This window comes from Bacillus rossius, chromosome 3, assembly GCF_032445375.1.
Source record: "Bacillus rossius redtenbacheri isolate Brsri chromosome 3, Brsri_v3, whole genome shotgun sequence".
Classification (NCBI taxonomy): domain Eukaryota; kingdom Metazoa; phylum Arthropoda; class Insecta; order Phasmatodea; family Bacillidae; genus Bacillus; species Bacillus rossius.
In genome coordinates, this window is record NC_086332.1 from 40,289,749 (window position 1) to 40,315,878 (window position 26,130).

The window sequence follows — 26,130 nt, forward strand, 5'->3', positions numbered from 1 at the left end:
AGTCCCGCTATGCGCTCCGCGCGAACAATAGTTCCAGCGCGAACTTTAGTTCCGCGCGCTCCGCGTAACAACCGCCTATCTCACACGCTCGTACAGGTCTGGTTTTCGCGGAAGATGTAACTCGCCCCACGTTGGGCGCCATTTGAGGGCTGATCGCGCATTGCCGGTGATTTCGAGATGTTAACTATGGGCGCCACCACGTGGAAGGGCACGTGGACCCGGCGGAGTCTCTCACTCAGGGCGTGACGTAGCCCAAGTGGGGACGAGTTACCAGCCCTTTCTATCCTAGCTACCCAGACCTGGCCCGCTCTAGGCGTCGGGCACGCCACACTCCTAGACTCACTCACCACGTGATTAAATAAGTACTCACTTTATATTTATTCTCCAGATTTAATTTCACTAACACGTCTCTCTACACGCCCGTTACACGTTACACATTACACGGTTAAAAAAGCCTGAGGCACGAATCGGTTTAGGTGAAGGCATGGTCCTCACACGTGGCCATGCTGCAAAGTTTACTTATTACACGGTGATGAAAGAAACTCGACTGAGACAATTAATTAATTAAACAGTCCGCTGACCGAGAGCTGCCCCGAGGATGACGAGCGAAAGAGATTCAGAAATACTTAACGAGACAGGATTACTTGGTCAGTGCAGAACAAAGGTTGAAGTCCCCGGGGTGCTGGCGCGTCTGCTCTCGGTCAGTGATGAAGATCGACTGGGGCTGAGCTCATCGCTCGCAGGTGGCAACATGGCGCCCTTCGCGCCAACACAATTACCGTTACTGTATTCTACGACTCCGTGCCCCGGCGAAAGTTGAGTAAATTACAGATAAACATTAAAAATATATAAAAATTACTGACAGTGGAAAGTTTGTTACTATTTACTTATTTAATGATAATTCATATAAAAGCATTCCTATCCTCGTCCAAGTCCGTGCCTGTTCGGGTCCGCCCGGGCAACGTCTATAGTTATTTAAGGTAACTTATTTAAATTAAAGAAACACAAGTAAACTACACAGCACTGGGGCGAAGATGGATGAAAACAACAAAAAGGCTTACAATTAATATTAACATAGCAATTTTAGGGTTCGCCGCACTGCTTCTAAGCGCCCTCTTGTGGTAGTTCGTGGCGCGCAATTCAAACACACGACTACGTACATGGCGGTACAAATGCCGGGGAAGGGGAGAGGAATGTTGAGGAAACGGAGACTGACTAGGCTCATGGGGCGTAGCCCCGGCTGACGTCAGAGTAAAAATGAAGAATGTCTGTCACTTGCTGCGACTATTCCATGTAATACTACCCGGCGGTTTTGACATCAGTAGACATAATCTGTTGGCACTATGAATTAAAGGCTGCAAAATAAATTTGGGTTGTTCATTACTCTCGATGCCCTCAAGGGACACTTTCCTTTGTGGGTGTTATGGGGAGGAAATTACTTTACTTTAATTCCTATGAGAATTATTTACGAACACGTGACAACGGGACAATACACATGGCACTTATATTTTACTTGCATGTTGACACTATTGTCTCTTTGACTTGTGTGGGCTGGATGGGAGGGTGCATTCTGCCAGTGGGCGGGGTGAGGACCGGGCTTTACTATCACAAGAGGTACGGCGTCAAACTGTTACAAACACGTTGCAGCTCGTTATTGTGGCAAGAAGCACAGTCTATTTGCAGAAGACCTGCTGATTTTCACCAGTGTCAGCTCACAAGTATTTTAAAAGAATGTATTTTAATAGTGAGCCACTTCCTTTAAATTATTGCCACAAAGTGGAGCACATAGAAAAACCTGAGGTTGTTCTACTTCACTCATTAAAGCCTTTTACGTGAGCCAATTGCAGGTTGGAACTACATACAAAAATACCAACTTAAGTATGCAATAGTTATATGAATTTCATTAAATAATAAATAGCAATTTCTATAGATGATATATGTATGTTACTACAATGTCACACGCTGTTCTACACTATCATCTTTCAGAGACGTGCAGGGAAGGTTTCATAGTATGAAGGGAGCAGATAGAGGTACCAACAGACTTGAATCCAATAACAAAATTATAGATTTGATGATACGGTAATATCTTGAAACAAAATTATATGGTGAGTTGTGATAAAACTGAAATACCACCAAAATGAATGTCAAAACTTTTTATGACACTGAAATGCAAGTTAATACATCATTTAGCACAGAAATGTACCTAACTAAAAACATGAAATCAATCAGCAACGTGACAAAACTTATCTCAAATTACAAACATGTAATCTTTTACCATGATAATTTCAATGAAATTAATTAATTTAGGATGAAGAGCATACAAAAATAAAAAAAACTAAATTGCAAAAAAAAAATTATATTTTTTTTATCTTACAGCTCCTATTATTAGTTACACTTTTAACATGAATGATTAGACATTAATAGCCCATTTATTTTCATTTTTATGAGTAGTTCTGTCTTATTTCTTCTTATTACAAATTATTTTACTGTAAAAGTGCATCATCTATCAGTAAAAAAAACAGTTTTGTTAAAGAAAGTATTGAGAAATATTATGTTAATTAATAGTAAATTATTAATAGTTAATAGTATATTATAAATAGTACATTAATTATTAATTAATAGTATATTAATTTTCATATCGCTTGAACAATACACTATCTTAATGCATAAATACAATGTACAAAAATGAAAACAACACTGAAATATCTTTTTTTTTTTTTTAAAGACTAAATGAACCTAAAAAATAACACCATAAAATCTTCTCTCTAGTAATAGCTGTAGGTATCATGAATCAATAATAAAGTTTTATATTGTTGTACTGTAAATAATTTTTTTTAATATAAATTTTGTACAGCTCATAAAAAATTACTTTTCCCATGGAAATAGAACATAAAACATTCAGGAAAAAAAAACATTTCCTGTAAAAAATAATAAACAATTAAACATATATAATACCTTATACTATATGTAAGACATATACTATGTACCTATAATACATGGCAGTTTTATACAGCACCAACTGTTGAGAATGTATGTATCTCCATTAATGAGATCTTTGACCAGAATGGTTATACTTTTTTGGCTAGGTAATATAAGAAATAAGATGTATTTTGACATTTTGTGATTTTAACTCACAGCAAGTATTTTGTTTTCTTAATCCAATTCAAGTTAAACTACATATTAATTTATTTTGTCTCAAAAAACTTAATTACTGGCAGTATGATGGGATTTACAACAGCCAGCCACATAAAAAATAACACAATAACAGCAAACACACAAAAATGATAGAGAAACTGGTTCCCAAACAGTGCGGGCGCTATCTTCCATTAAAGAATAAATGGGACATAGACACAGGGAAATATTGTTCTATGTAACAGAGTGCACAAAAATTACATTCTAATCCATCAACAATGCTTGAATGAGAATGAATTTTGGACTAAAAGAAAGCTCTGAAAACCCCGGTTACTCTTTTTTTAATCATAATAGTTCTAAGTACTCAAAGCTTTCAAGAAAACAAAATGTACTTCCTACTTACATTACATTTACTTATTCCAATAAGCACTTAACATGAGCAAGATATCACAAGATATGGCATTTTTTATTTGTATTCAAACTAACAACATACAATATTTTTATAAACCTCTCGACCAATGCTCTCTCTATTAAGCATAAACAAGGTTATAATCTATTGTAAAAAATTATTCTAAGAAAAACAAGTACAGTAAAACCGCGTTCATCCGGCCCTCTATCTGGATCTTCAGATAATACAGATCAGATTTGTACACTTTTTTTTAGGTTCACATAAAAATGACTACTGCATTCTACATCTATGCAAACAAAGACGGTTAGCACACGATACTGTACCTGACATGATTTATCCAGATACTATACATGTTTGAAATACAAGAAAGTTGACATATTCTTTGTTAAGAAATTATGTGAAAAGTAATTTTTATATTTTTAATGACTTGTAAACAATATAGGGCATGTGTACTATGTAGTTTTGTTACATAACATAGATTTTTTTATCATAGTAAATGGTAAGTCTGCTTAGTTAACAATTTTGTTTTGCTTATTTCCCATATTGCCTAGACTATCTGGATTTTCGACTGTCCAGATAGCCTTTATGCCAATTAGACCGGATTGACGAGGTTTAACTGTATTATTTATGCCCATTACAAAAGTTAAACATGCATACACAACAATATTAAGTAACATAATTTAATGCAAATGTTATTGCAGCATTAACTGATTTGGAATGTATTGTAGTTTCACAAATATGATTTACAAATGTGAAGGCTAAACCCATTAAGACACAGCCCACTTTCTAAAGAGACTATGTACTACATTTTGAAAGAAAAAATACAAATCTGCTATTTCATTCAATAATAGTTCATTACTAATTCAATTACATATTCAGTGTCTTGCTTATTTATCAGTTAACAAACACTTTGGATTTATCAACAGCTAACAGCTCTGTCATTTTGACACAGGTTTAGTATGCATTATTTGCAGTGTTGGGGAGTAATTTATAACAAGTAATTCAATTACTGTTACCAACATTTTCATGAAATTAGGTATATAATTAATCATCACAATTTTAAAAATTCTACTTATTAATTGTAACCTTTTTGCAAATTAAAAGTTATATCTCAGTAATTTTTTTTTATGTGTAAACATCTTTGCTCTCTGTATACTGCATTTGGTAGGAATAATTTTGTGAAAATGGAATGGAAGTTGATGAACGGAAATGTGACACGAAGATGGCAGACCCACATGTAGACATAAATCCGTACAGTCACTTTTATAAACTTTAGGGTACGTACCAAACGTATGTGCCAAATTAAACTTTATGATAAACTACTCTGGAATATATATGGTAAACTAAGACAGTCATAGTTAAAAGTAATCCCAGGTAATAAGTAAGAAATTTGGCATTACAATGATTATAATACATATTCCATTATCTAACTACAATTGTTTTGATAGTGCAGTGGTATAACATGCTGTTGAACTCAAGGAGTAATTTTTGATGAGATTCAAACCTTGTTACTGGAAAACGTTTTTTTTTACCTTTTTAATAACCGATTATTGGATAATGCAAATTGTGCTTTAAGCAAATATATATGAATATATTTTATTTGTTGATCTTATTGCTATAATAATATTAAATCCATACCTCGGTCCATTGGACTGATTATTTCATACTAGGTAGACATATATCCTTTATTTTTACTTTAAGTACAATAAAATAAATTATGTTTATTAGGAAATGTTGATGATTTTGTATATGTAATAAAAATTAAAACTTTATAATATAGTAATACAACGATCCTTGAATTCTTTATGTTTAATTTATAATCGTCTACGTATGCAGAAACTTTATAGTATTAACTGTTTAGTGAATTTAACAAGATGGGCAGTATTTTTTAAAATAAAATTCCTTGTCGTAAATCATGTCCGAAGCCAAGGTTTTATCAGAGCTGTTTTTATGGTTTCAAATTTCGTTTTCTTTCGTGCTGCTTTTGATGGTGGCAAGCAACATTTACAATTCAAGCAGTGAATTCTAGCGGCAGGTGCAGAAAGTATGTGTGTAATTTGCATCCAGAAAGTTTGGTATTTGAAAAGCGACATTTTATTTATCGTTTTGTTTATTACGTTCTGCCTTATTGTAAAGAAGTCTACGTTAAATTTTGGGTCCTGTCTTTGTATTATGTTTATTTGCAACACGAACAACATGAGGAAACATAAGTTTGCTAGTTACCGAGGTTAGATGTTTACACATCATCATTCAAAAATATTTAGAAAGGATATTAGAGTTGTGAATAAGTAATTAAAACTTGTTATTTTACAAAACTACGAAAGAACCTATTATACTAAAGTCTAATTATAATTTTATACTTCTTTTCCCAAAAAAAATGATTACTTGGCATCTTCAGTTCCTTTATCACTAAATCACAGTAGGCTATGATATGCATTCGCAGTATATATTTTTAAAGTTACCTCATATTATTTGAGTCTCAAACATTATTAGGTACATAATTCTAAAAATAACACACATAAAGGTAATAATACATACTAAAATAATACAAAAGTAAAAAATTCTAACCTGAATAATAAATCCAAGCCTTTGGCATTTACTGTGCATGGAAAAACAAATAATTGAGCTTTGAATAGGATATTATGATTAGCATTTATGATAGTGACTTCTCGTTTTAAACTGTCAATACAGAATGTCAAATATTACATACTGTATAATTGGGAAACTTCCTTCTAATTCTTGGAGTTTGGAATTTGGTTATACGATATCCTCTACCACTACCATCAAGAAATCCACTCTTTGGACTTATCACCTGCACAATGAAAGGGCTACACTACCACAATGGTTCGTTTGCAGCCTTGTTTGCCTGATCAAGTGAGGTATTGCCTTCCTTATTCTTTACACTAGTGCCCGAGTTACCAAGTCTCTTCAAAACATTTATTGAATTTATTTTTCCACCTTTGACAGCCCACATGAAGGGAGTATCACCATCTCTATCTTGTGCACTGATGAAATCTTGTACAGCTTCTGGCTTGTTTTTACACGCTCTCTTTATATGAAGGATCACAAAGCTAACGATGGCAGAAACATCACTGAGCACAGCCTCGTGCAACACAGAAACTCCATTTCTTTTACAAAGTACATCAGCACCATTGTCTATCAGATGTTCAACCACATCCAGCCTGCCATTCTGAGCTGCCTGATGCAGAAGCAGGTTCTTCTCTAAATACGGCTCTGCACAGCTCTCGTCTATTAAGAATTTCAAAACTTTAGTCTTATTCTGTTCAGCAGCTATTTCTAATGTTTTCCAGTCTTCTTTATTTATCGTTTTAAAGTCTTGAACATGTTTTTCTATCAGGTATTTAATGACTTCCAAATTATCATTTTGCTGGTTAGCCCTGTACAGAGCTGTCATGCCAGTTCTATCCCTCTGATAGACGTCAAAATCACACTTTTCGATTAGGCATCTAACCATTTCCAATTGACTTAGTTGAGCAGCCTGATGGAGAGGGTACTGTAAAAGGTTATGATAACGAGTTATAAGTTTCCTGTACAAACCAGCATAATGCCAAATGTATTCAAACTGTTGTACAATCTCATATTCAAGGGTTTCTTCATGTTTGAGCTCCCTAAACAAATCCAGGGTTTTCTCCAGGACACATTCCTCAGTTTCTTTAAAAGTTTCACGTAAAACCTCTTGCACTAATTTGTGCATCATCAATAATGGCTCATCTGGTTTCTGACTGATAAGTGAATATCTCTTAAGTGTTTGAATTGCATATCTTACTTTTATTTCTTCTGCAAACTTTGAAAACAAGTGCTGAGAAATAATATCCGGATTCAAATAAGCCAAAATTTTCAAGAGGGCAACAGCTTCTGTATCACCTTGTTGTGAAATCTTATCCAGTGTTAATTGAAATGTAGTCAAAATAGTATTTTTATTATTGTCCATGCTGCTATCGGGAAACTTCAATTTAAGAATGTCTATTTTTTTTTGTTTATATTCTGCTATGAATTTACAAATAGTGATGTCCTGATCGTTAATGTAAGAAGATACTATTTTCAGTGCCAAAGGATAATGACCTAAAAGCTTGCCAATATCCAAAGCATCTTGCTCTTGGTATTTCTTTCCCAACAGTTCCTTCAGCAGTTCTAAAGTTTCCGTTTCTTCAAAAACCATCAAACTGATTCTTGGTATTGATGCATCCCAAGAAATCATGCAGGATGTGATTATTACATGAAACTCGTCGATAGTTCCACTTGGTAAAATGTCTCTGAGGCCTTCATCTGTTGTATCGTGGTTCCTGCATTTCTGAGCATCATCAAACACAAAAAGACATTTCCTACCTCGTAATTCATCATATATGTCGCTCACTATGTCAGTGATGATACGCTCAGTTGGTTCACCAAGTTTTTTAATTTCAGTTTTCACACCCAGTTTTTCCGCTAATCTAGCGAAAGATCGTTGCAAGGAGCTGGAACTTCCAGCATCAATCCACATGATGTGATCGTATTCCTTGCTGTGTTTGGTGGCGTACCTCCGAGCCAGTTCGCTCTTGCCCATGCCGCCGAGTCCGCAGATGACAACCCTCCTGTCCCCACCCTCCGCATGCAGCGATTCCTGAATTCTGCCCAAAACCGCTTTCCTGCCTGTGAATGGCTTGACATGCTCTTTGAAATTAAAAGTAACAAACTCACTTTTTCGGCCAGTTCTCATACTCTCGAACCCCTCAACTATGAGAGTCCTTGTCTGTTTGAATTCCTGCTCCATAGTTTGTAGCAGTTGGTGTCTATCCTTCACATAGGTGTCAAGATCTAGCTCTTTGATCCGCTTCATTACGTCTTCTAACTTTTCCTCGTCCTGTAGTGTATGGGTGTTATTATTTCTTATTTCCTCCACCATCTCATCCTGTAAGTCTTTTAAAACTTGTTTAAAGGTTTCTTCTGGCATGTATACATTTCTACAGCAGATCACAGCGATAAGTTCATCTAATATTTTGCTGCAATTTTCTGCATCAAAGATATGCTTATACTCATTTTTGAGTGGTCTTGGATCACTTTCATAATTATTGAAAAATTCAGGAGATAAAGCCTTTGAGTTGTCTGTCTCCCAATCAAACAAAAGACGGTACCCATACATATTCTCATTACTCTTTTCATTTTTCTTTCTGTAATACTTTTTATTTTCAAAATTCACAACACCAGCCTTTGTGAAAATGTCTTCTGAGGTGACCTTTGACTCCTGGAACTCCATAATTAGACCACGCTTCATTGGAATATAGGGATTCCGTTTCTTCGATTTTCCTAGCACAACACCTTTTGTTATCACATCCTCAGTGAACCTGTCAACATCCTCGTTAGCACAGAAGTTTATAACTCTGTGTGCAGCATCCTGGCCGAATTTATGGACGTAAACCTGCCAAGCCATTTTGCCGTTCAGACTAAAGATTTGACTCTCAAAGCTTCTAAAGACCTGTAAGCAACCTTTGATCAATACTGTCTTCTGCACTTTATTATTTTCGTGGTAGTAGTATATCAGCTTAGACAACTTCTTCCGTTTTATCCCATGACTAAGGTCACCTACTTTATCACCAACAAATTCTCCAACAACTCTCCCACCTGGAATTACAAAAAAACTTCCAAGAACAGTCCCTACAGCATTGCCAACTTCTCCGCCAATCAATTTGACTGTAGAACCTGGTTTCTTCCCATCCCCTCTTTCCCTATCTTCCAAGAGCGCATGGTACACGTTAAATTTATTATCAATTTCCATCACAAAACTGTCTGTGAAATTCTCACATCTCTGCTGCCACTCTGGTTTCTCTCGAGAGTTGGAAATATGTGGTCCAGAAGCTGTGTTTGAATCAAGGGAGGTATTTGGACAAGATGCAGTGCCAGGTTGACCAACACCGGACGGTGCATTAATTGGTTGTGAGAACATGCTTTGCAAAATGTGAACATTTGTATCGACTGAATTCACTAAAACTTTTATATTATTTACAGAGAGCTTAAATTACACAGCCTAATCTAAAAGTATATTTATGTGAAATTTTGTTTAAGAAAAATGTTAAAAAAATACAATACTGGTACCATCTGCTTCACACGTTGAAATATGAGAACAGAAGCTTTGAAGGGATGTTTCCAGTGGACAAAGCTTTTCTAAACCTGCAACAAACCCAAAAGTTGTATCTTTTTATAAAATAAATTAAAGCAATTTGATGTGGAAAACTGTAGTATAAAATTCACTTTATTCACAAGCACCATTATTTGGCCATGAAACAGAAAGAAAGGTTATAAGGGGTGAGTGTGAAATAAATTATAAAACTATTGGTTTCACAAGGAATCAAATAATATTAAACAAATGTACCTACTTACTGAGGAGACAAGATATCCTACATAGACATGTCACAAAAAAAAAGGGGGAGAATCTCTCAGTATTTACTCACCAGCAATGTGTAAATATCTAACCTCAGTAATGAGCAAATTCATGTGTTTTCATTTGTTCCAGTTGCAAACAAACTTATAATACGAAACTCTGAATTCTTTAAAATAATGCATAGCATAATAAATATAGCCTACAGATAAATAAAATATTTGCTTTTCAAATAACAAAATTTCTGGACCAAATCACATATATACTTTCTGCGCCCGCCGCTAGAATTAGCTGCCTGAATCGTAAACGTTGCTTACTACCATCATACGCACATAGCAATTAGCTGAAAAAGACTTCAAAAAATTCCTAAACCTCAGCTTTGGACCTGATTTTCAACAAGGAATTTTAATAAAATACTGCCCATCTAGTTAAAATTCATTAAACAATAATATTCTAAAGTTTTCGCACACGTTAGAAGTTATACATCTATGGCATTTCTAGAATATTAACGTGAAACATTTTTAACACATATTATAACACTAAGTATATGTTTGTATTTTTTTTTTTGCTTCAATGATTGAAATCAATCTGTAAATACTTCCCACGAACAAATACTAAGTTTATTGAGTTGATTCAACATAACTATTATATTATAATGTAATTAAAAATAAACAAAAAGGTTTTTCCAGTGACAACATTTGAACCATGTCCCTTGAGGTAAAAGAAAGAAGCATACACTTTACCTGTGCTACTAAATCTATTGGCTAGTAAGAAGGAGAATAAGTCTTACAATTAATGTAATGCCAGTTTTCTTATATATTTTAAAACGTAAAATTACTTTTGTACTATGACTATTTTAATTTACCAAATATATTTCCCGGTTGTTTCACTATCATAAAGTTACATTTAGCACAGCAATACATTTGGTATGGCCCCTAATATTAATGAAAAAAACTAGATAAAATTATACGGGTTTATTCTGCTACACGTGGGTTACGCCATCTTGTTTACACATTTCCGTTCATCGACTTCCGTTCAATCTTCACGAAATTACTACTACTATTTGCCGTATACAGAGAGCTAAGATGTTTACACATCAAAAAACAGTTATAACATTGGTTCTGGTGTGAATGCATGTTGCATGTCTGGGACAAAATATTTTGCACAAATATATACTGTAAGGTTTGTTGGCTTCTGTGTAGCCGTTATCTGAAATTTCTTGGCACCTGGGTTCTAGCAAAGTTAAGTAGAAGCAGTGTCTTTTTTTTTTAATTTTTCCTTTTTCTCCCTTCTTTCCGCAGGTAACCGGGTCCCATCAGCCTGATTTTTGGGGCTCTTAGATAATTTTAAGGGTTATTTTGTGTGTGGACCAAAATCCGTGTCAAGTTATTTGTTGTTCATGGACAGTTAACTACACGAGGTCATCGCCTTCCCAGGACAGAAGAGCGCGAAGCATGTAACTAAAGTAGGTAAATACCGAGAACACGCAAGCAACGTTGGACCGCACGACTGACCAGGGGTCGCGGGCTCTCGAGTGAGACGAGCCAAAAATTAAGCAAACAGGTTCTCCAGTTTTTTAGAGAGCCACAACATGTATTTTCTCTGTATCTACATAAAATTTTAAGACGATAAAAAATAAATAAAAAAAATTTATTCACAAATTCAACATATAATCTTTAAAATAAAGGCCACTTCGAAAAAAAAAATCTGTAAATGTAAAAAATATGATAGTCGTTAGTAGAGCTCTACTGTTGATAAAACAAGAAAATTTAAATTATTTTAATAAATTAATTATTGTAAAAAATATTTTTTTGCATCACTTTGGAAAGCTTAGCTATGTCTGTCAAGTAACTCCTTATTTTCAATTTTAGGCATGATTTTAAGTTGTTGTCGGTTAATTTACTTCTTAATTGTTTATTTTATTTCATTTACTGAAGAGAATATTCACATGAATAGGTAGAGCCAAAGATTGTTAGAATAGCAAAAGCTAGGATTTTTTTGTCGTATTTTTCAAGACTTTTCCACATATCAAATATGATAAGCTCTATTTTAGGCCTTTTCTTTTGCAGCCGTCCACTTATGGTGAGATATCAATTTTGATTTCTCTCCTTCGTACTCTTCCAAGCGGCTGATGAGATCTGTGAACTTGCTGCTCCACAGGTTGAGGACACGAGTTGTGATTGGGCCGTTTGATTTTGTTCGCCCCCCCCCCCCCCCCCCTCTTTTTTTTATGCTGTGGCAGCGCTGTGAGTTGTAGAGCCGCGACATCCCCATAAAGAGCCACGGTCTGCCGACCCCTGTTATAGACGAACAAAGTAGCAAAACACTTATTTGCACACTAATAACGGCAACACCGGCGAACACGCACATGAGGCTGCAACTCCTAACTTGATCACAGTGCAACGGTGTTACGTTTCGTACGAATACACAACTCCTGAACCATAATCGAAATATAGGTACCCATCTCGGCGCATTCGAAAGACGTTCTGGAATCAAATCGACGGTTGGCAAATATAATAAATCACGGTGGGGTTAGCGAATAAGTTTGGCCTTGAACCTTGAAGTTGTCTCGTCTAGACAACTTGCGTGTCCGTGCAAGTGCAATCTTGAGATAACCGGCGCTTATCGAGCTCAAACACCGACGAGTGGATTACTGTCGGGCCGCGCACACGACCAGTCGGAACTGAAACACGAACAGCGGGAACTGTCGTGTGTGAACGAGGACGGTGGACTGATCAGTTCGGTACTGATGGACTGACGAACTGATCAAATCGGACCGCGGGCTCGAGAGCCCTCGGTCCGAACTGCTGCGCGTGGGCACAGCGTCTCGCTAGTCCAAACAAGAAGTCCATCAGTCGTGGTAGACATCTTTGTTTATAATCTTTGGTTACTATTTTTTTCCCCCTTTATCAAACAAAAAAATGCAACTTCAATATTGTAACATCCAAAATTTCTCTTCCATGTTTTAAGATGAAACGATACATTCAACAGCAACAGCAACCACAAGCCGATCGTGTGTGGGGGAGGCTTCAATTAATGTTCGAACTAGGAGATGGACTGATCGTGTGCTGGGGGCTGGACACAATCACGTGCAATTGCCCCGGGAAGTGAAGAGCATCCACAATGGGTCGGCAGTCAAGTCACCCGCCTCCTTCCTTACACGGAAATCCGGGCTTAGTCTGAGGGCTCAAACCGGGATCTCACGAGCGGGAGACGTGGCGGACGTCTGCCCCGCCTGTCAATTCCGCCAACACTCCATTAACAAATACAACAGTCCGAACCTGTGGGTGGTCCGTGTCATCCTTAAGTGAATGACATCACATGTTCGCACGGAAAACTGACCTGTCTACAATTGCCATGTCCGATGTCCGAATCGGCTGATTTCCAAAGCAGTCACTAGAGCGCAGTAAATACAGAACGGCAAAATAGGTGTTTTTCGATTGTTTTTGTTTATTGTTTTCATGTATTGTTACTGAGTATGCATATTAGTTTTAATATTATTTAACTTGTGAAAGTTGTAAGAGTCCAATAATATTTAGTTATTCGGTAAGACAAAAGTAAATGCTAATAAATAAATTCTAATCACACTGCCAAAAATAAATCCGTCTGTCCGGCCTTTGAAAAGCGCCGGTCGCAAACGGACAGCCCTAATTAATGTTTCGTCTTGGTCTTCTTGGCTTCTTGTTCCTACTACATCGTTCGTTATTACCATGTTACCGTGTATTTATTAACTCGCTTTCTTGTATGTCTGTCCGGGTGGAATTTTGTAATTGATTTTAAACTAACTTCCCGATGAGCTAGATACTTGAAATTTGGACCTTAGCTCAGAAGTGGATGACAATGCATGAAAATGTGAAAAAAAAAAGAATAAAAACGAAAAGGAGATAAAGATGAAGAAAAGGAAAAAGACAAAAACAAAAAGAGAACAAAACAGCAGAAATAAAAAAATGAAGAAGAATTACGTTCACTATACGATTTAAATTTTTACCCGATACAATGTAGCTCTGACTCGCTTTTGTATTGATTTGTTTATTTTTACAATAAAAATTTTATAATCGATTTTTAAATAACTTCTCGATCAGCTATATACTTGAATATAGCTCAAATCTGACAGATGAACAGAATATATAGTTTTTTTTATTCTGTCTAAACGAACTATTCAAGAATCGAATGTATAAATAAATTATGTATTGTTCAATTAATCTTTCTTCAATTAATTTCATATATTACAGTTCATGAATTTAAGTTGGGTATCCATTTTTGCTGAGATTCAAGCGTATCGAGTGATATTTGCCAAAAACAAATGCTATCCTAATCATGTATTAAATTATCGTGCGAATTTGCTAAAGCCATACTTGCCACCGTAACTTGTTGTTAAAGTGATTTGCTTGTTTGTCATCGATGCAATATGCATTTGAAAAGCTCAAAGAGTCATGCTCCATCTAAGGCGTATTGGAATAACTTGCTTCCAGGTGATAGAAAAGTTTCTCTGATTTGAAGGAGACAGCCACCCAACGCAAGCGACGTCTAGAAAAGAGGAAGCAAAAACGACTAGCAAAGCTTCAACAGGAATCGGAAGCAGATCGGTGTGCAAGATTGGCCAAACGTCGTAAGCGAGCAACAGAAGTTCCTGAAAATCAGCGTAATGTCGAACGCCGTAATGATAAGGAACGTAAGGCTCATGCAAGATCTATCGAGAACTCGTGCGCACATTCTTCTCGACTTGCTAATGACGGACGACATGCTCAAGCACGAGCAAATGAAACAGTCGATCAGCGTATCTCTCGACTGGAATCTAATCTATTTAGAGTTTCCGAATCAAGAGCTATATAGATAAGTCCTGAGCATGAAGCAAGACTACGAGGTCTACGTGAGTCTTATGCTCAACGGTTAGCTGTTGAGTCAGATGAACAGATGGCAAATATCATAACACTTGTCGCAATACATAACCATAAAAAGCAAAACATAATACCTAATAAAATAATAATTTTTAATGTACCATATTTTATAACGGACTAAAAAGTATAAAATAATTTCTCTAATACTTATGAAGGATAAAACTATATACAGATTTCTAACTTTTTCTAAATTATCCTGAAAATTCATAGTTGACAACTTTTGATAGCTATGAAAATACTTGTAAGATTGGAAACGAAAAACATGAGGCACACGCAATACATAACTATAAAGAGTGTATAGAGTAGCTATCAATAAAAGAACTGAATTATCGGTTCACATTATTTGCGGTGCAATAAAATTGTTAGTTGAGCCATTAATGCATCACTTATCTGCTGCACACGCTCCATGTTTTTCGTTTTTAATCTTACAAGTATTTTAATAGCTATCAAAAGTTGCCAAGTATGAATTTTCAGGATAATTTAGAAAAAGTTAGAAATAAGTACGGTATATGGTTTTATCCTTCATAAGGATTAGAGAAATTAGCCTATTTTATAGTTTTCAGTCCGTTATAAACACATGGTACATTAAAAAAAATATATATATATTTATGTTTATCTCTTTGAAAAGAGAACAAGAAACAACAATTATCACGAATGTTCTTCTCACATGCTACCAAAGGACACAGATTGGGACAAGAAGTTCAAGTTGACCTACGTATTCGGACCAGGGAGGTTCGGACCATCGCACATACCTACCACCCATGACGTCAGAGGGTCACGTGGGCCAATCAGCGATCAGCGTGTGTCGGACACAATTTAGGACATCGCAATTGTAGACGAGCCTTTAACGTCTCTAAATAACCCCGATATCGACGTGACATTAACCCATCATCCATACATTAATATTTCTTTCTGGGAAATACGAACGACTATAGTGCTTTTTATTTGGCGTTATGTACTTACAAACAATATAAAAGCGTGCGCCCTTCCGCATATATACTGATTATGACATTGCGTCATTTTAACTGTAGAATTGTGATCTAGGATCGCTTATCTGGCGAAAGTAGTAAACTAGATTCCAACCCCCATCATGGCTCAATTTATGAGCACCGAGTGGTACTGAGGGAAAAGGGAGACGCTAGAACGTCAAGACCAGCTAAACTTGTTTGATTTGAAAATATAGGAATGGTTTTTGCAAGAACCTTTTTTTCTGCTATCCTCTCATAGTCACGTTTCCGCGCAATGCAGGCCGGACCGAAAGAAGCATGTGTGACACACGACGAGATAGACTTCCTCCACCACATCCCCACATTTCATTGCGATGCTATCTACGGAAAAACTACATCTGTGATTTGATGTTCCAGTCAATATCCAATTTATTGTCGGAGACCAGTATTTGTTGCAATTAACACTTTGACACAATATAGCTAAATACATTGTTAACCCCACCCAATCACCTTTACATGCCACCTGTTTAATGTATTTATAACCCCACCCATTTACCTTAACTTTCCACCTGTTTAATGTCGTTATAATCCCATCCATTCTCCTTTACTTTCCACCTGTGTAATGTCGTTATAACCCCAACCAATCACCTTTACTTGTCACCTGTTTAATGTCGTTATAACCCCACACAATCACCTTTACTTGCCACCTGTTTAATTTCATTTGGCTCCTAGCAATTCGTCATTTCACATCCATGTGTGTATTTGTTTTACTTGTAGAGTTTTTAAATTAATGTGATTTTTCATGCAATACGGATTCCCGTCACATACCTTTTGCATAATTAGCTGTCAAAGTTCCATTTTCAACATTCTGTCTGCGTAATGAAAATGATTAAATACAGGATTAATGTTATCCATGTTATTATCCATAGTTACCATATTATTAGTCAAATAAAACAATTTATATTTCTCGAAGAGACGTTTACGTAACTTTATTTTAGTCAAAATTCTTGAAATATTAGAGAATTTTAACCCCTTAGTAACATATAATTAATCATACTCACACTCATGTAATAGAGTAGCAAGTACCAACTACCACTAAGTTTCAGTCCTGTAATTAAGTTTGTTTTCCTCTTGGATATGCAACTAAAACGTTAAAATGGGATTAATAAGATTATAAGATTATTTTATTTCACTGCAATAACTTCCTTCTAAAGCCCCGTCTTAAAGCAATGTACCAAATTGTATACGAAGGACACTGATCGTTGATTTGATGTCATGGGTGGTGTGGGCGATGATCCGAATCTCCCTGGTGCGAATACATTGGTCAACTTGACGTTTTTGTCCTAATCTGTGTCCTTTAGTAGCATAGAAGAACACTCGTGATATTTGCGGTTTCCGGTTCCCTTTTCAAAAATAAACATTGTTGAATCCAATAACTTCCACAGGTTAAAAGAATATTCAAAACTTAGCTGCGTTTACAATTCTCGAAAACAATACACAAAAACAATTGAGGGGGAAAAAATCACTATTTCTGCGCCATATATTCCCTGCGCTCCGATGACTACTTTAGAAATGAGTAGATTCGAAAATCATATTTGTAAAACAGGGCAGTTAACGGTGTAGCAATGTGACGTCATTCACATTTGGATGACACAGATCGTCCTTGAAGTTTTCAAGTAGAGCAAGTTTAATGTTGCCTACATATTAAAAATAAGATATTAATGCCAAACAGAAGCACGTGGAACAATCCTTAAGAATTGTAAACGCAATCTTTTAAAATAGCTTATTCGCATTCCTACGTCACGTCTACTCGTGTGGACGAATATACTGCTCTATGACTATGGTTATTGGCCATTGGCCAGGGTTATTGGCAGAAGTAGAAAAGCAGTTCAGTGTAGTAATCACAAAATGTATCGTTCAACTACATGTGTGAGGATTAATGCACAAAAAATTATTAAAAACCACGATAATTTTAGTTGTTCTTAGCGTAGCTAAATACAAGTCAACATATAACGTTTCTGTCAGAAAAATAGCTCTTGCTAAAACTGTTTTATTGAATTTTATTATAAAAAATAATTAGTTAAAGAGAGATTATGTAAAAAAAAATAATAATAAAGACTAGTCATTTCTGTGACTGTGCCAATATCATAGCAAATATTGTCATGTCTTAGAAATCCATATTTTTTTAAAAAAATAATATATGTATACCTAAACCATACAATGTTCACTGATTTTAGACTTTTTTTTTAGCGGTGTTTGTTTACTATATGTATGTTTACACCTGCCAAGTAGTTGGAAGGATGACATTTGGTATTTACAAAATTACTAGGCTGAAGTTGGATTTATTCCAGCTTCCAGCTATATTTTCCTTCCCCTCATTTCCCCCACCCGGAGATGTGGGCGGATCCAAGCGGTACAGCACTTAAGATACAAAATACAACACGTTCTTGTGTACAGCACTACACATACAAAATGCAACACGGAAATAAAAGAAACTGTGCAACGGTACAGTACTACACATACATACATACACTATTAAGTACAGCACTACACATAAAAAGTGCAACAAGTGCTTGACTAGGTACCCATACAAAATGCAACAAACTGTACAACACTACACATACGAAATGCAACACGAAAGGCAATGCAAGTACATTACAGAACATATAAAGTGCAACACTGCGATTAAGTTAGCTCTATTCTAGTTGTAATTAAGTACAGTACTACCCAAACAAAATGCACATTGGAAGAAAAAACATGAATGCACAGCATAAACATTCCTGTACAGTATAGGTCAAACTTTTATAGAGGTATAATGGAGTACAGCACTACCCATACCAAATGCATCACAGGAAAAAAGGACAGCACTACCCATACTAAATGCAACACATTAAAAAGGTACAGCACTAAACACATGAAATACGATTCTAGTACAGCACTACCCATATAGAGTGCAACACTGTGCTGAAGTTAGCTCTATTCAAGATTTAACAGAGTACAACACTACCCATAATAAATTAAACACGGTATAAAATACATGTACAGGACTACACATGCAAAGTGCAACATAAAAATAAATATCTGTAGCTACTGTACAAAAAATTTAAACAAATAAAGCATCAGACATAACACCATTATGCAGTACTACAACATTAAAATATTTTTTAAGCTTTAACTAGAGTTTGCACAGATGGAGCTGATATGTCTTTCTCTTTAGCGTATTGTCTGCTTTACCAAGAAATTACAAAATGTGTGGTACCTGCCGTACAGCTTATCAAAATCGTCTAAACCAAAATGATAACACAACATTGAGCCGGGAAACATTTGTTTTATTTTTTACCCGTTATAAATCAAGGTTGAAACATTAGATCTGTTAAGCTCTTCTGTTGTGCGCATGGTCTGCTACATAAAAAAGTTATAATTTTGTGGTTCTCAGCTTACAGCACTTACAAAAAGGCATCTGAATTAAAAAAAACACCATTATGCAGTACTACAACATTCAAATATTTTTTTTTAAATTTAAGTTTACACCGATAGAGCTGATATGTCTTTCTCTTGTGCGTATTGTCTGCTTCACCAAGAAATTACAAAATGCGTGGTACCCTGCCGTACATCTCTATCAAAATCGTCTAAACCAAAATGATAACACAACTTTGAGTCAGGAAACATTTGTTTTATTTTTTTTTAAATTATAAATCAAGGTTACAACAATAGAGCTGTTAGGCTCTTCTGTTGTACGCATGGTTTTCTACATAAAAAAAAGTTATAATTATGTATTGTTGAACATTGATTTAAAACGGGAAAAAAAAATAAAACAAATGTTTTCCGGCTCAAAGTTGTGTTATCATTTTGGTTTAGACGATTTTGATAGAGCTGTACGGCAGGTAACACGCATTTTGTAATTTCTTGGTGAAGCAGACAATACGCACAACATAAAGACATATCAGCTCTATCGGTTTAATAAGAACTGAAAAAAAAAAAAAAATGTTTCCTGGCTCAACGTTGTGTTATCATTTTGGTTTAGACGATTTTGATAGAGCTGTACGGCAGGTACCACACATTTTGTAATTTCTTGGTGAAGCAGACAATACGCAAAAGAGAAAGACATATCAGCTCCATCTGTGCAAACTCTAGTTAAAGCTTAAAAAATATTTTAATGTTGTAGTACTGCATAATGGTGTTATGTCTGATGCTTTATTTGTTTAAATGTTTTGTACAGTAGCTACAGATATTTATTTTTATGTTGCACTTTGCATGTGTAGTCCTGTACATGTATTTTATACCGTGTTTCATTTATTATGGGTAGTGTTGTACTCTGTTAAATCTTGAATAGAGCTAACTTCAGCACAGTGTTGCACTCTATATGTGTAGTGCTGTACTAGAATTTTATTTCATGTGTTTAGTGCTGTACCTTTTTCATGTGTTGCATTTAGTATGGGTAGTGCTGTACTCCATTATATCTCTATATTTTGACCTGTACTGTACAGGAATGTTTATGCTGTACATTCATGTTTTTCCTTTCATGTTGCATTTTGTTTGTGTAGTGCTGTACTGTTAAATCTTGAACATAGCTAACTTCAGCCCAGTGTTGCACTCTATATGTGTAGTGCTGTCCTTTTTTCCTGTGATGCATTTGGTATGGGTAGTGCTGTACTCCATTATACCTCTATAAAAGTTTGACCTATACTGTACAGGAATGTTTATGCTGTGCATTCATGTTTTTTCTTCCAATGTGCATTTTGTTTGGGTAGTGCTGTACTTCATTACAACTAGAATAGAGCTAACTTAATCGCAGTGTTGCACTTTATATGTTCTCTAATGTACTTGCATTGCCTTTCGTGTTGCATTTCGTATGTGTAGTGTTGTACAGTTTGTGTCATTTTGTATAGGTACCTAGTCAAGCACTTGTTGCACTTTTTATGTGTAGTGCTGTACTTAAAAGTGTGTGTGTGTATGTATGTGTAGTACTGTACCGTTGCACAGTTTCTTTTATTTCCGTGTTGCATTTTGTATGTGTAGTGCTGTACAAAAGAACGTGTTGTATTTTGTATCTTCAATACTGTACCGCTTGGATCCGCCCACATCTCCGGGTGGGGGAAATGAGGGGAAGGAAAATATAGCTGGAAGCTGGAATAAATCGAACTTCAGCCTAGTACAAAATTGCCTTGTCATAATTCGAACCCAGCATTCAAAACAGTTACGTAAGCCGATGTGTTACTATAAAGGGCACACTAGTTTTATACATTTTATATTGTCTCAGCCAAAAGAATAACACAAATAATGTTTACATTGTTTGTATGACGAAATTTCTTTCTTTAGCTATCATGTCTACTGCTACTCGAAACCTTGTACAATAATAAAAGTTTACAGAAAACAAGCCATCAGTAATCTAACATCATACTAAAAATTATACATCATTCTAAAGAAATTATATAGCTAATAAGTATAGTACCTAGTGTTTGAGATATTTAACAATACTGTTGGAACTTACGTAGCTAACGAATGTCTGCTCTTTTCATCTGCATGTTGACATCTCCCAAGCAGCACCACTTATAGGATTCATTGCGGTAGAAAGGCATCTGCCAACGAGCATTAACGCATCTGCACAAGAATGGCGCTATTTGGCGGCTGCGTTCCGATGATATGTACACTTTGCTCGGTGCAGGCTGTGCGAACTGTGAAGCTGCAAGTAGTGTGAAGGAACAAAGGAAGCGTTCAGTTGGTAACCATGCGTATCAAGGTCCGTCGAGGCCTCGCATTCGCATAAGACAGAACGACGCCCATTGGACCGTGGACCACGGATGTCACGGAGCTGCGCTATTGGCGGACGCAACTGTTACAAACTTCCCAACCAACAATAACAAACCACAGCGCGTTTTTGCAGCTGTCGAGATAGTAACGACCTTGGAATGCGATGAGCGTACGATAAATACTGTGCGTGTACGAGTAATTTGGGATAAAGAACGATGTACGAGGGATAATACACCTTACAAACTTGTACGATTGTTATGGCTACGAGAGTAGTAGTAGCATGTGTTTCATTTTGTTGCTTGTTTTGTGATAATGTTAATGCTGATGTTTCTATGCATGAGAAGATTCCACATAATATTAGTACATTAATGGCCGATCTGTTTACCGAAACTTCTACGTTTCAAAACAGAATCGGTACAAGTTATGGCTAAGCGAATGTGAAGCTGTAGAGAATTTTCCGCAGTTGAAGATAATCAAACTTTCATTGAAAGCTGTAAAATAGTCATTGGCGGACCGGGCTCTTGTTTGGTAGGAGGGGGGAGGGGTGACATGAGTGTTTCGAATTGTACATATTACCGCCCGACTAAATTGCAAGTCCTAAATTTCGTTTTAAAATATCCCCTTAAAATGCTGTTTAAGCGCGTTCCCGACGTTTTAAAAATTCGTTATAAAAAAATTGTTTGTCTGTAAAGTCGGTTTACGGAAGATAGTTTAACGTGACAACGTCATAACAAAACATTGATGAAATGATTGCATACTTTTATGAATAAAATTGAATCATTTTTATTTTAATAATAAAAGAATAAATACTTGAAATTATACTAGTAATCAGATTTTTAAAATGCAAGAATAATTAACCTTTATTGCCGAAATTGTTATTGTAGTAAGCAATGAAAACCACATTAACTTTTCACTTCACTTTATAAACAGTCGACGAAACCGTTCACGTGTAGATGACTTGTAATTAATTTTAAAAACTGGCGTTTAGGTATAAAGTTTAAATATAATTATGAAAAAGTTTTCATATAAATAAATTGTTATCAAATATCTATCATCAATTATATAAATCACCATAATTTTTTAGTCAATTGTAACATTAACTATTATTACTGCACTCGCCGACAGCGTAACGGAACAATGAGCGTAACGGGACACAGCGCAACGGAACACAGCGTAACGGAACAATGTGCGTAACGGGACAATTTTTCGTGCGTGCAGCCGGCGTTCATCGATTTATTAGACGTGAACGTTTGTATTCTGTTAATTTGTGCGTTAGATGTGATAGTAAGAGCGAATATATCTGGCCGTTGCCTACGTTATTATTCATAGCCCAGGAATTTTAGTGTTTTACCTGAAAAAAATTAAAGTAGTTTTGAAATTTGGCACAAACGTTCCTTTTGGTGTTAAAAATTTATCCTAAAAAGTCCCCTTCTCTCAGATGCCGGCTTCATCCTTTTTTAAGGCAATAAGGGCGTAAGTGTTGAAATTTGCATATCACGACTGTTGCACGAAAAATATTCATTATAATATATCAAAATTTGGCCAAACTTTTAAAGTTAAGGGCCCTTAGTCCTTAATCATTCGTTTTTATTACTTTATACACTGCAAAAATTATCTTATAACCTAATTTATACTCAACTAATGGAAGTAAAAAGTATCACTGCTCTATACAATCACCCGTTACATCAAATCCACCACTGATAGGCATAAATATACCTTTATAAATGTTTTCCGTTATTTTATTAGCTTTAAATTGGTGGGTCAAACATGTGTATGCGATAATAATTGACTGACATATTAAGGATTACAAGGAACTACTGCACAACAATGGGTTTTTGAGGAATTTAGGTTAATATTGACTATGGCATTTTACCAGAAATAAAAATAATGTAGATTTTAAATTTGGCACAGACGTTCCTTTGGGTGTTAAAAATGTATCCTAAAAATTCCCCATCTCTAAGATGCCGGTTACATACCTTTTTAAGAAAATAAGGGCGTAAGTGCCGAAATATGCATATCACGACTGTTGCGCGAAAAATATTTATTCAGTTGTATCGTAACTTGTACATATAAGATGTGAAGTAAAAGGCACTTAGTTATTTAAAATCCATTATTGTTGCATAATACTTAGCAAAAAAATGAAACCTGATCTAAAATCAATTAATGGAAGTACACAATAAAAAAATAACTAGTCCATTAAAGGTCCTCTTCATCAGAACCATCATTGATAACAACATTAGTTCATGTTGCCCCACGACATGTGGGATACATAATACCACACTGCAGTCCAGCCCACACACACTCGCATTTGTAGCTGCATTCACTTTTACAGTTAGTGATATCAAATTCAGGAGCTGTTCTGGAGCTAGAGGAAGGGATGTTGTTATAGGAACAAGTGTGCCACTCACACTTTTCCATCCCCACTCAACAGAATCTAATGAATGGCCCAGCCACTCTTGCACCTGTAGGTAAACCCGAAGAGAATGCTGTTCTCATGCGGCACTGGTTGGTGAAAGAGAGGCTAGCTGGAAAGAAGCACTAACAGGCATCTTTGCTATCTTGCAAGTATACATATATACTCTCATTTCATCCAAAGTGGAATTGTTATCATGTCCTTGATACATTGCAATTGCAAACTTTTCTCCAGCTGCAATAACGATCTTCTTGTTCGCATGTGGACATGTAAAAACATGTACTGTTCTCCGAATGGAAACATCGTTCTTGATTATGTTCCATGCTTGCTTCTTTCCCTTACCGAAGTAAGCACGGGTTGTATCTGATCCGGTCATAGCATGACAAAACAAAATATAGTTTTTCATTTCACCAATGTCCTGCTGAATAGCTGATATACTACTGTAAATCTTTCGTGTTGTCTTGCTTGAGGGTGGATGGACAGTTTCAATGTGTGCATCTTCTTCTGACCTCGCAGTCAACATCGCAAGGATGTCTGTATCAGTAGCTATTACTTTTACACAACAGCTTGTTGAATACTGAAGAGCAATAGCTGCTATAGTGGTATCAGCATCTCCTGAGTACTGAATGGCGTGATGACCTGAAGCTCGAAAATAATAATATATATCCATATTTCGGCACTTACGCCCTTATTGCCTTAAAAAAGTATGAAGCCGGCATCTGAGAGATGGGGACTTTTTAGGATAAATTTTTAACACCCAAAGGAACGTCTGTGCCAAATTTCAAAACTACATTATTATTTTTTAGGTTTGCTCGATTTTCCCCCAAAAATGCCTGGGCTATCAAGGCCGGGAAGGAGAGGATGTAAAACGCGAGACGATTCAGTTCCAGAGATCGCCGCTAGGTAGCTCCAGGGTTGTTAGACGTACCATTTGCATGGTACTTATACCATAATTGGACCTAGTGTACCATGTACCATGGCGAGGTCGTCATGGTACGCAAATGTACCATATTCTGACTATCCATCAGGTTTCTGGCGATTTTTGTTGTATGTTATATTCGCCATATATCGGCTTCCTTGTAGATAAAATGTGCCCAGTGTATATTCTAATTTCGTACTGTCGCCTGTTCACACGCCTGCTTACTTATCTGTAATATAATACTCCAACTGGGCTGACGGGACTGTCAGATCAGGGGCGCAACAACAGGGGGGGGGGGGCAAGGGTATTTTGCCCCCCCCCCCCCCCTTTGAAACCTTGAAGTGGGGGCAAACGGGGGCAAAGAAAGTGCTGTGTAATCAATGTTTAGATAATAAAACTGCTTAAATAGCACCATTTTCCACCTTGAAATACAAATTTTCCCGGGGGAGGACCCCCGGACCCCCCGCTTCAATAGGGGGGATCGATGATTCTTTATAAAAAGGTATATTGCCCCCCCTTTGGAAATTTAGTTGTTGCGCCCCTGTGTCAGATCATATGACGGCAGTTCCCACGTTGCTCAAATCTTAAAGGGAAGGGGGAAGGAAACGCGGGAAAGCTTATCACACTGAACATGAAACGAATTCAGTACATTGTTGATTGTTTTCAGTAGTTAGTTACCTCGCCTCGCCGGTGGAGTGATATCTGTTCCGTAATAATATTTTATAAAGTCGGAATCATCGGAATTATACATCAAAAGTTTATATTGCTAGCTGCCTTTTTAGTGTTGTTTTTAGAGACTAGAGGTAGTGTGTGCTAACATAATGAGTTCATGTGGAGAAGATAGTGATGATCCTGGAGTACATTCTCCTGTTAAGAAAAAATGTGCTCTCAAAAGTGATAAAAAAAAGTGTTCAGAAATATCGTCGGGAATGGGAAAAATTGGATGACATGAAACTGTGGGTGAGTCCAGTCCTGGGAGACTGTTTTAAAGCGAAATGTAAAATTTGTAATGTTGAAATGAAAGCTGACATATCTGTGTTAAAACTGCATGGAAACTCGGGCAAACATTCAAAATCTATGAAGGATGCGAACATGAAATCAGTAAACTGTATGAGTTTTTTCTTAAACCAGAGTAAATCTGTTACACCTCATCAAAACCAGGTAAAAGAAGCAGAAATAAGGATTGCAGAATATTTTGCTGCTCACAATACTCATTTCTCTGCGATGGATCATTTAGTAGAAGTTATGAAACTGAATTTCCCTGACTCTAAAATAGCCCAAGGCATGC

The 26,130-nt window shown here is 36.2% G+C and overlaps 1 protein-coding gene across 1 annotated transcript; it reads right to left on the reverse strand.

The window, feature by feature from the left end:
* Positions 1-370: 370 nt before the first annotated feature.
* On the reverse strand, positions 371-21,675 carry LOC134530552 (uncharacterized). Its single transcript, XM_063365478.1, has 2 exons — positions 21,251-21,675; positions 371-9,706 (listed from the first exon to the last, which is right to left on the reverse strand). The coding sequence occupies exon 2, from the start codon at positions 9,480-9,482 to the stop codon at positions 6,375-6,377; it is 3,108 nt and encodes a 1,035-aa protein (XP_063221548.1). The 5' UTR covers positions 9,483-9,706; positions 21,251-21,675; the 3' UTR covers positions 371-6,374.
* Between the last annotated feature and the right edge of the window lie 4,455 nt (positions 21,676-26,130).

What these genes read in the sequence shown, in the direction of transcription:
- LOC134530552 (XM_063365478.1), bottom strand. Translation starts at nt 9,482, where the DNA reads ATGTTCTCACAACCAATTAATGCACCGTCCGGTGTTGGTCAACCTGGC.